The sequence below is a fragment of the Symsagittifera roscoffensis genome, chromosome 7 (genome assembly GCF_963678635.1).
Source record: "Symsagittifera roscoffensis chromosome 7, txSymRosc1.1, whole genome shotgun sequence".
Taxonomy (NCBI): Eukaryota; Metazoa; Xenacoelomorpha; order Acoela; family Convolutidae; genus Symsagittifera; species Symsagittifera roscoffensis.
In genome coordinates this window covers 2,259,650-2,271,902 of record NC_087068.1, presented here as the reverse complement: position 1 = coordinate 2,271,902, position 12,253 = coordinate 2,259,650, and the positions used below count along the sequence as shown (strand labels likewise).

At 35.9% G+C, this 12,253-nt stretch overlaps 1 protein-coding gene across 1 annotated transcript; it reads right to left on the bottom strand.

Moving 5' to 3' along the window:
* Window positions 1-5,568: 5,568 nt before the first annotated feature.
* Window positions 5,569-8,019, bottom strand: LOC134851729 (WD repeat-containing protein 70-like). Its single transcript, XM_063867947.1, has 3 exons — window positions 7,759-8,019; window positions 7,101-7,671; window positions 5,569-6,813 (listed from the first exon to the last, which is right to left on the bottom strand). The coding sequence occupies exons 1-3, from the start codon at window positions 8,011-8,013 to the stop codon at window positions 5,768-5,770; spliced, it is 1,872 nt and encodes a 623-aa protein (XP_063724017.1). The 5' UTR covers window positions 8,014-8,019; the 3' UTR covers window positions 5,569-5,767.
* Window positions 8,020-12,253: the final 4,234 nt, after the last annotated feature.

The following is a 12,253-nucleotide window of genomic DNA, read 5'->3' as shown; positions in this document are numbered from 1 at the left end:
AACTGCAATATAGGTCCATATGCATTTCGAGAGTTTTTGACGAAATTCTTTTTGCAAACACTTAAGGTGACCATTTAATTTGCACACGGAAGGAATACGAGTACTTCGTGGGAATCATAAATGAGTTCTAAATTGCCGGCTGGTTGCCACGAGCATGCCGCGTTGACTCTACCCTCGATTTAATCATATTGCGTGGCTTTACGCAAGTACGATAATTACTTTCTCACGTAATTGCTTATTTTAAGGGGAATAAAGTGCTCTTTAACTGCAGGTACTTCCTGAGAAAACAGTTTACGAGGCCGAGGCTCAAAAACGAGAAAATTGAAAAAAAAATCAAGGAATGCAGGTGCCTCAATCAAAATGAAAAAGAAGAAACTAGGTTTTGTTCAAACAGAAAAGCAGAAAATGACAAGAAAACATGCCCAAAATCTTCCAACACCTAAATATATTTTTTAAAAAGTTGGATCAGCATGTTTTTTGCTTCGTTTTTTGCTTGGAGGCTGACTTCTTGTTAAACTCAAGAAAATTATGGCTTTAAAAAATTTTTTTATAAAAATTGAGTGTGTCGATTGTTCGTTGATTTATGTGATTTATATTTGATTTTGGAAGAAATATTCTGATCATCTTGCAAATATTTGAAAAAACACTGAAAAAAACATGGTGATTTTCTCCTTATTTCGCACACTTTGGTTGCCACAGCTGTGCAACAACCACCTCAACTATAGTTCGCGCGTTACACTTGCAAGAGCAATTGTTTTGTAATCGGAAACAGATGTTTTTCCCTTTAACAAATATAAAAGTATGTGAGAAAAACCTGCAGTTAAGTACACGTGCAGCTGGCTGACATGCTCTATTTTGTGAAAAATAAATAAAACGGCAAGTTTTTTGTAGACGTAAAAGAAAGATTATGTCTCGGAATTTAGGTCAATAAAAAAAGAGCCACATAATATGAAGTGATTTGAAATTTGAACGGAATTTGAGCCGATGAAAATTGGGGCGGAAACCACGAACCAAAAAAAACAATGAATTACTATCTGAAATGGACTTTAAAGTGGAGGTCGAGTCCATTTCAGATAGTAATTCATTGCTTTTTTTTGGTTCGTGGTTTCCGCCCCAATTTTCATCGGCTCAAAAAAAATTAATTACTATCTGAAATGGACTTTACAGTGGAGGTCGAGTCCATTTCAGATAGTAATTAATTATTTTTTCTTGGTTTATGGTTTCCGCCCCAAATTTCCTTGGCTCAAATTTCGTTCAAATTTCAAATAACTTCATATTATGTGGCTCTTTTTTTATTGACCTAAATTCCGAGATATAAGCTTTTATGCTGATTTAAATGGTTTCTAATACAGTTGAAAGCTGATCCGGAATATGCAATATTTTTCAAATAAAACGTTTTTGTTTTTATTAGTTAGGTAGGTTAGAGGTTAGCTTAGGTAACTTCAAAATGCGTAGTTTTGCGGGGGAAATAAGTTCTTATGTCTACATGTGTTTGACGAGGTGCAAGTCTCATAAACATTTAGTTTCAAAAATTTAGAGCTTGATTTTTTTTGACAACAGTTTTGTTTTTGGCTTAACAGAAAATGACAGAAGATTTTTGGGTAGTGAGTACCAATGCTTTTCAAAAAAAATTTTTTGATCATCAACTGAGACAAACTTATGAAACGTCTGAGGTCTTTTTTATTCAAGAGCTTGTAAATCAACGGTTTCTTAGGATCAAAAGGCGAACTTGCTCTTGTTTTTTTTAACATAAACAGTTTGTATGCTCCTTCTCAATTGGTCTGAGAATGGCGTTTGCGCCAATTGGCGTTTGCACCTAGGGTTTAGATTTTGAGTCCCAGTCGCAACTTGATTTTTTTCAGTATGTTTAAAATTGAAATTTGTTTGGGAAGAAAGAAACCAGTGACTTTCGTTTTTTGTCGGTTTTTTTCCCTAAAAAATTTTGCCTGACGTTTATTTGGTTCAGTTTGTTCATTTTCATCATAAGATTAAAAAATGATTAATGTTTTTTAAAATAGTTCATGATGGTTGTGGTGTACTTTTTCCAGCTTTAAAAATTTTTGTAAGAAAGTTTCCTATGACATTTTTTTGTTTTCGAATCAATAGGCGCCTGCTTTCAAAATGTAGTGGCCGCTTGATAAACACTTAAATTAGTTCAATTCTGCTGATTGTGTTTCGCGATGATTTTTCTTTAATTGAAATTTTCAATTTTTCGATAATTTATAATTATTTTGTCTTTTTCTGTTCACTAGCTTTCAATGCTGGCCCTGCGTTGAATCGTAGGTAATGTACGGCTCTGCTTCACCTATGTATCAAAACTATCTTACTATTTTGTTTGGGGCTTTTGGGTTGTTCATTGTTTTTGTTTAAAAAATTATGCCACGAAAAAAATGCCCAAAAAAGTTTACATTTCGCAATTGATGAAAGCAAATAACCTCGTCCGGAGCAAAATGTGTCAAATAAATCAAACACTGTCAAAAAACTATGTTTCATGGTGAATCGAACAAAATTAACTAATTGCTGTGTAAGTAGCATTGAAAGTTCCAACGGACCTCAAGGATTGTAGAAAAAAATCACAATATAAAAAATCAAAATTTTCTGCTATATAAAAAAAAATTCGATATCGGTCAAAAAGAAATGTTTCAAAAAATTTAAATTTTTGTTTTAGATGTTGAAGAGTTGAGTTTGGATTTCAGCCTCTTATTAAATTCCTGTCAGCTTTAGTCTTACTTAGTCTGAAACCTAAAAAAATTATTAGATCAGTTTTGTTTACTCTGAGAAACAACTTGTATCAAAGTTTGTCAGAATCCAAATTTTGGCTGAAACAGTTTTTATTTGATACCACATTTGACTCACACTTAAAAAGTTTTTCTTTAACAGTCCAAAAAGTTTGCTTCCAGTAACTTCTAGTTTTGAAAACCTGATTTCAAACTGACCCATTTATATTGTTAGCCATGATAAACTGAAAACAAACCAATTCGGAAAAAGCTATTAAACGCATCTATGTTTTTAAGCTTGACGGAAAAAACCCGAAGTTTGCAAACTAGAGTCGAATCCAACAAAAAGCAAAACTTTAACACATTTTCGGGTTCCGTCTGAAAATTATTGCCGGTTAGAACCCAAAAACGAAGAAGTTATCAATTTTTGCAAGTAACTTGATAATAACAACAGTAGATACCGGAAAAATGTGTACTTTAGAAAATGAAGGAATGTAATTTTGATGAAATGAACTCTTATTCATAGCAATTAGCTTTTAAGCAGGGTACTTGTTCAGCAATGAGATCATAGCTGTTCATTTTCGGCGTTGCTGCCTTTCCCGACATCTTCGTTTTAGAAATATTACAGCAAATGCGTTATTTTATACAACTTGCAAGCCCTAAATTTACTTATGTTTGTCTTAACAACAACGGAAACTTTTCGGAATGCAAACTTTTCTTTTAAATGCCGTATTTTTACACAGAGGCGAAGTTGCACTTCGCTTACATAATCAAAAATATGACCGACAACGCTACTGGAAAAAAACTGAGCCAATTATGACGCATTAGCAGTACCAGTCAATTTGAAAAAAAATTTACCAACTAACATGCCTAAATTTATAAAGCGGAGGCATTTTAACGAGTAAACGAAAAATTTCATTAAAAATCCGACCCTACCCAGGCTCGAACCCTCTTTTTTTTTGCTGCTGGTCTCCTTCCCTACCTCTACGCTACAGAACCATGATACCTTGAAGCTGAAGTGCTGTTTGTATGGATATTAACACAGACTATCATATTACAAATAGCACTTCAGCTTCGTGTTAATGTCTCCAGCATTGGCTGTACTCAATAGCTGGATCAAAGTGAACACTTTCAAAATGAACATTTTGTCGCAACAATTGCATCACAAAAATATTTGCGACTTAGGTTGGAAAAAAAAAGAAAAATCATACTATAACAGAAGCTATGCATGTGTAATCACTACTGCTCTCGAAGTCAAGACTTGCTAAGATGCCGATAACAACTAAGAGGGCAGGCTTAATTTGAGCTAAAAACGTTGTTGTGCAAGAAGTATCGCTAGACACTGCAGGCCAGAACCGAACAGTTTAAATTCTTCTTTCTAGATTTAAAGAAAAATGTAAATCTTGTGTGACATCTTACACCCACAAAAAAAAAAGGAAAAACAAAAAAAAACAAGGATAGCCGTTTGCTGTGGAAGTAGCACAGAAAATTCCGACCATAGTCTTATCAAACTACAAATGAAGTTTTTTTGTTTAAAATTTAAATTCAATTTATTTGTGCGCGGTGTGCTGAAAGGGTCTGAATGATGATTGGAAGCATTTCCCATAGCAGAATAAAATAGATATATTGGAGACCATTTTTTTGCAGTTTTTTTTGAGTTTTTGGCTCTTTGAAAACTAATTGAACTAGAATTTTCATTGGTTTGCATAAAAACTTCATAGCTTGTTTGCGACTTGCCTTCTTTAATAAGCCTGCTCGCTGGCTTTACTCGCTCGAAATTAGACGAAAAATCGAAAATATTTATGCGTGTTTCGACACTGAGAAAGTTTTATTGAAATGTTTTTATGTCGTTCGAATTGCGACCATGAGGGCGTTAATAAGATTAATAATACTACTCAGTCCGATTTTCATTTGCGTCACCTGATTTTGCGTGAAAAATGATACTAGAACACACCCGAATACAAAGTTCCTTCCCAGTTCCAACATAGTCTGCAAATGCTTGGAAAAGTATGCTAGAACTCATGCAAAAAGAATATAGTGCACCTCGTAACGAACAAACCCTTAATTAAAATCTCTAATTTTTCGCCAAATTATTTGGTGCTTCGCAGGTCTCATAACAGTTTTAGTCAATCTGATTCCAAATTTATCGACTTCATAAAACTTTTCTATAAAATGTTCAATTCAAAGTCTACCATGTCACTCTCGTCGTCAGATTACATTCAAGTCTGTTAATACAACCAATCTACTATAGCAAAGTCTTTCAGTTTATCTCCTATCATCGTCTGCTCACTACTGAGGCTGCCACACACTTTTATCTCCAATTTTTGAGGCCATTCCCATCCTGTTAGTTTTGTGCAGCTTGCTGATCACATTCGGAACATAGTTTCCGAACACCCAGAAAGTAGAGCTCACCCCGGCAGCCGCAGCCAGATAGGCTACACCCATTAGGGGGTCGGCGCCTCGTCGCTCCGAAGTAGACATGAAACGGGAGGGAGTGAAGGGTGTGGATTGTTTAGAGCTGGCCTGTAGCAGACCCCGTCTGATGTTCGATCCAATCATTTTGAGTACAGGTCAAATCTGAAAGTTTCACACAGGTAATTTGCAAAACAGGTCCGACAGCTTAATAATCAAAATGAAACGAATCGTAGATCAACTTTTACTTATGAAGTCAAAGAGCTACTTTTATTGTAGCTCGGAGCATGACCGAAAGAGTTGTGCTACCTGATTTCGCCTGAAAAAGTACCCTAATTCATACCCTAAAAACTAAGTTTTTTTTGTAATATGGTAGCTGTTTCATTTCTTAAGAGCATAGTAAACCAGTGTAACACTTGAAACAACTATGATGCACTTTTTAATTTGAATTCAAAACTACATATAGAACAAGTGTTCACTTTTCATTAACAAGTTTGAAGTTTCATTTATTTAGTGCTAGGGCAAACTTTTTAACACGGCCACCGAAATTGATTTCCACCATTCAGGGCTTGAAGTTTCTTCTCTCGAAACACGACAAAGCTTCATCTCTTTTTACTTCAAATGCTAACTCTCTTCAATCAAACTGGGTTATATGGATCCAGTTTTGGTTTTTTCGGAACCCCACTGCCTGGAGTTCTGTATGCCGAATCTTCATCATCGTCATCTTCCCCTTCGACTGACAAATCAAAAAGAGGATCTGGCTGACTGTCTTTGTAAGCAGTCGAAATCAACAAAGGATTCGTCTCTGCTTCTTTTGCGTGTCTTAATATCGCTCCTCTTGGATCACTATCATCAGGTACTTGCATCTGCAGTGCAATTTTCTTGGAAACAAATTTACCCAAAGACAATCCAGCATTAGCTGTTCTTCCTCCTTTTGAAGTTTCTAGCGGGGGATCCGGCCTTGATTTGTCGTTTTTTCTATTAATCACCGCTTGCACATGTGGCATTTTCTTCCGCCCTTCTTTGTACATAGGCAAGGCATACGGTGTAATTGCCTCTTGTGAAATCATTCCAGTTACTTGTTTGATTTTGCGTATTTTTCCAGCAAAAAGCAGAGCACCATTTCTTGAGGATTCGGCGTCAAAATACACGCGACATTCGCCATTTGACGTTCCAGCAAAAACTTGGTTCAATTTTGGGTGCCAAAGTAAACTTACAACACTGTTATTTCCACAAGAAACTTCCTCTACACTTTCAAAAGTAGATTTTGAGAAAAAACTGATTTTTCCTTTCCCATGTTCATTTTTTACTGAAGTTCCCGTCGCCACAATTTTATCGTCAGGTGAAAAAATGATTCCTGTCATTGCGTAATAGTTTGGTAAGTTATCGAAAGCGTGAAGTGTCTGTGAAAACTTTCTGATGTCCCACAATTTCATGGACCCGTCCATACTTCGACTAGCGAGCACTGTTCCGTCGCCTGAAAACTTGACCGAACTCATTTCAAATCCACTCGTGTGCGCTTTCATGTTTTTGAAAGCGGTGTTTACGAGAGTTACTCTCGAGGTGTCCCAAATCTGGATGGATCCGTCGCTACATCCGGCAACCACTAGTTTTCCGTCTCTGTGGTAGCAACAGGATCCAGGGTTAGTTCTCAGCCCATTTGAACTGCGGCACTTCATGAGAGCTAAAAACAAACGAAGAGGACTCGAACTTTCTTTCATTAAACAAAAAGAAAAGAAGAGATATCAATCTGCAATTAGAGATTTGTACTAGATTATTAGAAACCCGAATAAAGAAGAAAATATAGTGAAACCTCATACACAAAAACTTGACGCAGCATCCAAGTCCAGGTCGATTTCCGCAGTAATAATAATTATGTATCTTTTTAGCACGACTTATTAGCATCAGAACCCCAGGTCTTATTAACAGGCCGCATCGATTCAGCGTTATATCATTAGCTTAACAACATACCTTTGTGCTCGTGTCGACCTGCATTTTTATCCGAGATCCACGTTCTCAAAGTTCCATCATAAGAACAAGAAAGAAACTCATTTTTCACTTTCGGGTTCCAAACCCCACAATTCAACATGCTTGTGTGACCTTTTGTCCTCGCCATGTCCGCTAAATATTGATCTCCTTTGCAACATTCAAACATCTCGTGACCGTCTCTGTCAAAAATTTTAGCCTGTGCACTGCCTGAACAGATTAGAATTTGATCACCACTACATGAAAACGCGCATGAACGAATTTGATGGCATTCAAAAGGGGTCAATGACCTAAACGCTCTCTTATTGCTGTCCATGCCATTGAAATCGTACATTTTAATTTCATAATCGAAACCTCCAGTTACGAGTCTTGCGCCAGCGGGGTCCAAAGCTAAAGCTGATACTGTTTTGGTTCCGTGGTTTAATGAGACACGATTTGCAATTGGTAAGCGACTTTTCAAACTAGGTTCAGCTTCAGGCTCATCATCATCATCCTCATCATCCTGATTCTCATCATCTGAATGATTGATATCATTTGAGTTTCCGTATCCGGTTTTCTGACGGTTTTCAGGAGCAGTTAACGAATTCTGAGCTAAGCTTTGAGTTTTATTGGAATAATTGTTTATTGTTAATAAGTCGGGCACTGGGCCTATTACGTCATCATCACTGTCAGATTCATCCGAACTGCTTTCGGAATCCGAATCGCGACTTTCCTTTTCATGAGAATCTGACTCTCTATTTTGAGTATCTGATGGCTCTGTTTTAGCGATCAGCTCTAACTTTGTGTTTGCATCACCGCAGATTTCCACAGCAGTTTGTCTGGCAATGGAAAACATTTCGTTAACATCGAACATGCGGGCAGTTTTCTTCGTCTTCGTAGCATCATTTTGTTCACTCATTTAGTCTGAAACCACAAAAATTTCAAGATTCAAAAACTAATCTGCCACACAACAGCAACCTCAGACGACTCAGCAACATTTTCGCAGGGTTTAATGATTTCGCACAAAAAGTCCAAAAGAGTTCAAAATTTAGAAAAATAGGTCTTTGAATTCTCTGGCAAAAAAAACTTAGCCATCTGAGCGTTTTTTTCATTTGAGCTGTTTTTTGGAGCTTTTTTCTTGTTAAACTGAGAGAAAAGAGTTCCAAAGAGCTTACACGGAGGCCAAGTTGAATTCGCAACACAAACAAAACTGAAGCTTTAACCGTCTTACAAATGAAGCTTTTATTCCGCCCAAATTTCTTAATTTTGCGATTTTGTAATTCTCAATGTATAAATGCTGAGAACAACAAACTGATAGCACTGGTTGATTTAGTTATATAAATGCGATCACTTTATTTTTAAGCCGACTTCTAACGAGGCCAAGCTTTGAGCTGGTACGATGGTAATCATTTTTTTCCTTGGAGCTGTTTTTTTAATTTGGTTAAAACTCGGGAGTGTATTTAAAATAACATTGAGTAGTGTACCAAATATTCTTAATTTTAGGCCAATTCGGCTTATTTAAAATTCGAATTTTAAAGATGGTACTAAAATTTGATAGGCTAATTCTAGCCAATCAGATTGAAGCAAAATCGTTTCAGTTCAAGATGTTGAAATACTGATTTTAAGGCGGAATAAGTAAAAAGACCCAAAAAATGTTCAAAATCGTCTCTCTGACTTAATAATGAATTAACAGATCTAATAGTTAGAATCATCTGTTTGCGATGAGCGATATTAAACTGCAGCCTGTCAAAAATAGCGCATTAATTATCCCAAATTGGCATTTCTCGAAGAAATACAGTTGTTTGTTTTAAAATTCCGCGGCATCGATCACAACTTAGCGCTGGATGGGCGCGTGCCCACGACGCTATATAAACTCATTGAGAGGGGTAGGGGCCCCCTCGGAACATTAGACATTTGGCCAGTTTAGCGGTTACTTTTTTAAAAAAATTAAGACGGGTGCTCAAAAACTCTCCGCTACAATTCCCTAATTTTTTGCATGCGACCCCCTATATCGTGGAAATAATGGCAGTTTGTTAATGCCACTTTTTGATGGTTTTATTTTGAAGACCCTTTTTTCCACTTTTATGAGTTAACTAAAAATGTGTTTTTTCGACTTTTTTGAAAATGGGTAAATTTTGCGGCTTTGAACGTGAAAGACTTGACTTTTTGAAAAAAAATAATTTTTCACGTTTCTGACTCAACATTTATTTTCAAAACAAAAATTTTCAAAATTGGTAAAAAATGGTTTCTGATTCCAAAAACGAGTTTCCCGTTGTGCAATTTGGAAGTTAGTAAGGCAAAAACGCTGAAAACTTCTTTTTTCTGGAGTTTTTTGCTATTATAATTTTCCTATTTGGTCGTTTAATCGAAAATTGTAGTAAAATTTTTTTAAATTCAGATCTGTCGTACATGAGCTACAGTAGTTTAGGTCATATATAGCCAGATGGAAAGTGTGAACTAAAAACATGCATTGTAAGCTGCCTCAATTGTTCAAAAATTGTTGTAGAAGATAATAAAATTGATGAAACAATTACAAAAAAAAGCGAAAAAAAAATTCTATTTTTTTTTTGAAAATTTTAGATTGACGGTCTTGCAGGATGCTCTGTGGGCCTTTTAGGGCCCAGTAGAAGAGCATCCGACTTTCAATTATCCAAAATCGGGAAATAAAAAAATCTTTGTTGTTTTTAAGTAATCATGTCCAGTTTTGACTGAGTATTTTAATTGCGCCCGAAGGGCGAATTTGTCTTGCGAAAGCGTTTTCAGCTGCCCTGCCATCCATTCAAAATTGACGGAGCGTGCGCATGCGCGTATTAAGACTGAAAGTGCGCAAAACATTATCCCAGGTTAGGGAGGGTGGGACGCAGACCTGACTGGCTAGATTAGCCACATAGATGAACAGAAAATGAATAGAAAAACGTTAAACTATAGTTGAAAAAAATTCTGAGATGGTAGAACAATCAAATCAAACTAGCGCATTACTCGCACCGACAGTGCTTCAAATAGATCGTTGAACATTAAAAAAGCTTCCTAAAACGCATTCACATTTGGAGGCAAGAATTGCAACCCCTGAGTGTACTCTGACAGCACACCACCATAGGGTTGAGATTTTAAAGTTCCGTTAAATTTTTTTAAGTCTAAGTTTTGAAAAAAAAAAAATGAAATCAGAAAAAACGCCATATCCCACAAACCAAAAAATTTTGAAAAGTCATAATTGCACCCCTGAGTTTTGCTTGAGAGCTTCCTAATAGCGTTGAGAAAATCAATTTCGCTTAATTTTTTATACCTAAGTTTAAAAAATATATATTTAAAAAATCATAAAAGCTATATCTCGAAAACCAAAAAATTCGAAAAGTCACACTTGGAATCCAGATTCGGAACTCCAGAGTATACCCTGACACCGCCCCACAAAACAATTAAGAAAGTCAAGCGCGATTAAGTTTTTTACATCTAAGTTTTTCGAACAGAAAATGAATAGAAAAACGTTAAACTATAGTTGAAAAAAATTCTGAGATGGTAGAACAATCAAATCAAACTAGCGCATTACTCGCACCGACAGTGCTTCAAATAGATCGTTGAACATTAAAAAAGCTTCCTAAAACGCATTCACATTTGGAGGCAAGAATTGCAACCCCTGAGTGTACTCTGACAGCACACCACCATAGGGTTGAGATTTTAAAGTTCCGTTAAATTTTTTTAAGTCTAAGTTTTTGAAAAAAAAAAATGAAATCAGAAAAAACGCCATATCCCACAAACCAAAAAATTTTGAAAAGTCATAATTGCACCCCTGAGTTTTGCTTGAGAGCTTCCTAATAGCGTTGAGAAAATCAATTTCGCTTAACTTTTTATACCTAAGTTTAAAAAATATATATTTAAAAAATCATAAAAGCTGTATCTCGAAAACCAAAAAATTCGAAAAGTCACACTTGGAATCCAGATTCGGAACTCCAGAGTATACCCTGACACCGCCCCACAAAACAATTAAGAAAGTCAAGCGCGATTAATTTTTTACATCTAAGTTTTTCGAAAAAAAAAAACAATTTAAAAAAATCACAAAAAACGCCATATCTCGAAAGCCGAAGATTTTGAGAAGTCGTACCTTGAGTTCATTCGCAACTCCCGAATGTTCCCTAACAGCACCCTACAATAAGGTTGAGAATTTCAAAATCTATTAATTTTTTAACGTCTAAATTTTTCGAAAAAACAAATGGAAAAATCATAAAAACGCCATATCTCAAAAATCAAAGAACTTGAGCAGTTACAATTGGACTCCAGATTTGAAGAACGTGAGCGTGACCACACAGCACACTACAATAGGGTTTAAAATTTCGTGCTCGATTAGTTTTTTTTTCATCTACGTTTTTCTATTTTTTTTTTTTGAAAATTTTAGATTGACGGACTTGCAGGATGCTCTGTGGGCCCTTTAGGGCCCAGTAGAAGAGCATCCGACTTTCAATTATCCAAAAACAAGAAATAAAAAATTCTTTGTTGTTTTCAAGTAATCATGTCCAGTTTTGACTGAGCATTTTAATTGCGCCCGAAGGGCGAATTTGTCCTGCGAAAGCGTTTTCAGCTGCCCTGCCATCCATTCAAAATTGACGGAGCGTGCGCATGCGCGTATTAAGACTGAAAGTGTGCAAAACATTATCCCAGGTTAGGGAGGGTGGGACGCAGACCTGACTGGCTAGATTAGCCGCATAGATGAACAGAAATGAATAGAAAAACGTTAAACTATAGTTGAAAAAAATTCTGAGATGGTAGAACAATCAAATCAAACTAGCGCATTACTCGCACCGACGGTGCTTCAAATAGATCGTTGAACATTAAAAAAGCTTCCTAAAACGCATTCACATTTGGAGGCAAGAATTTTAAAATCGATTAATTTTTTTACGTCTAAATTTTTCGAAAAAACAAATGGAAAAATCATAAAAACGCCATATCTCAAAAATCAAAGAACTTGAGCAGTTTAAATTGGACTCCAGATTCGCAAAACCTGAGCGTGACTACACAGCACACTACAATAGGGTTTAAAATTTCATGCTCGATTAGTTTTTTTTCCTTCTACGTTTTTCGAAAAAAAAAACAATTGAAAAAAATCATAGAAAACGCCAATCTCGAAGATCAAAAGGATTTGAGCAGTCAAACTTGGACAACAAATTTTC

Excerpts from the sequence above, each read along its gene's own strand:
- LOC134851729 (XM_063867947.1), bottom strand. The coding sequence starts at position 8,013 with ATGAGTGAACAAAATGATGCTACGAAGACGAAGAAAACTGCCCGCATG. Across the intron at positions 7,672-7,758 it reads ATGATGACGTAATAGGCCCA|AAAACCGGATACGGAAACTC; the intron begins GTGCCCGACTTA and ends GAAAACCGTCAG. Across the intron at positions 6,814-7,100 it reads AGGTCGACACGAGCACAAAG|CTCTCATGAAGTGCCGCAGT; the intron begins GTATGTTGTTAA and ends GTTTGTTTTTAG.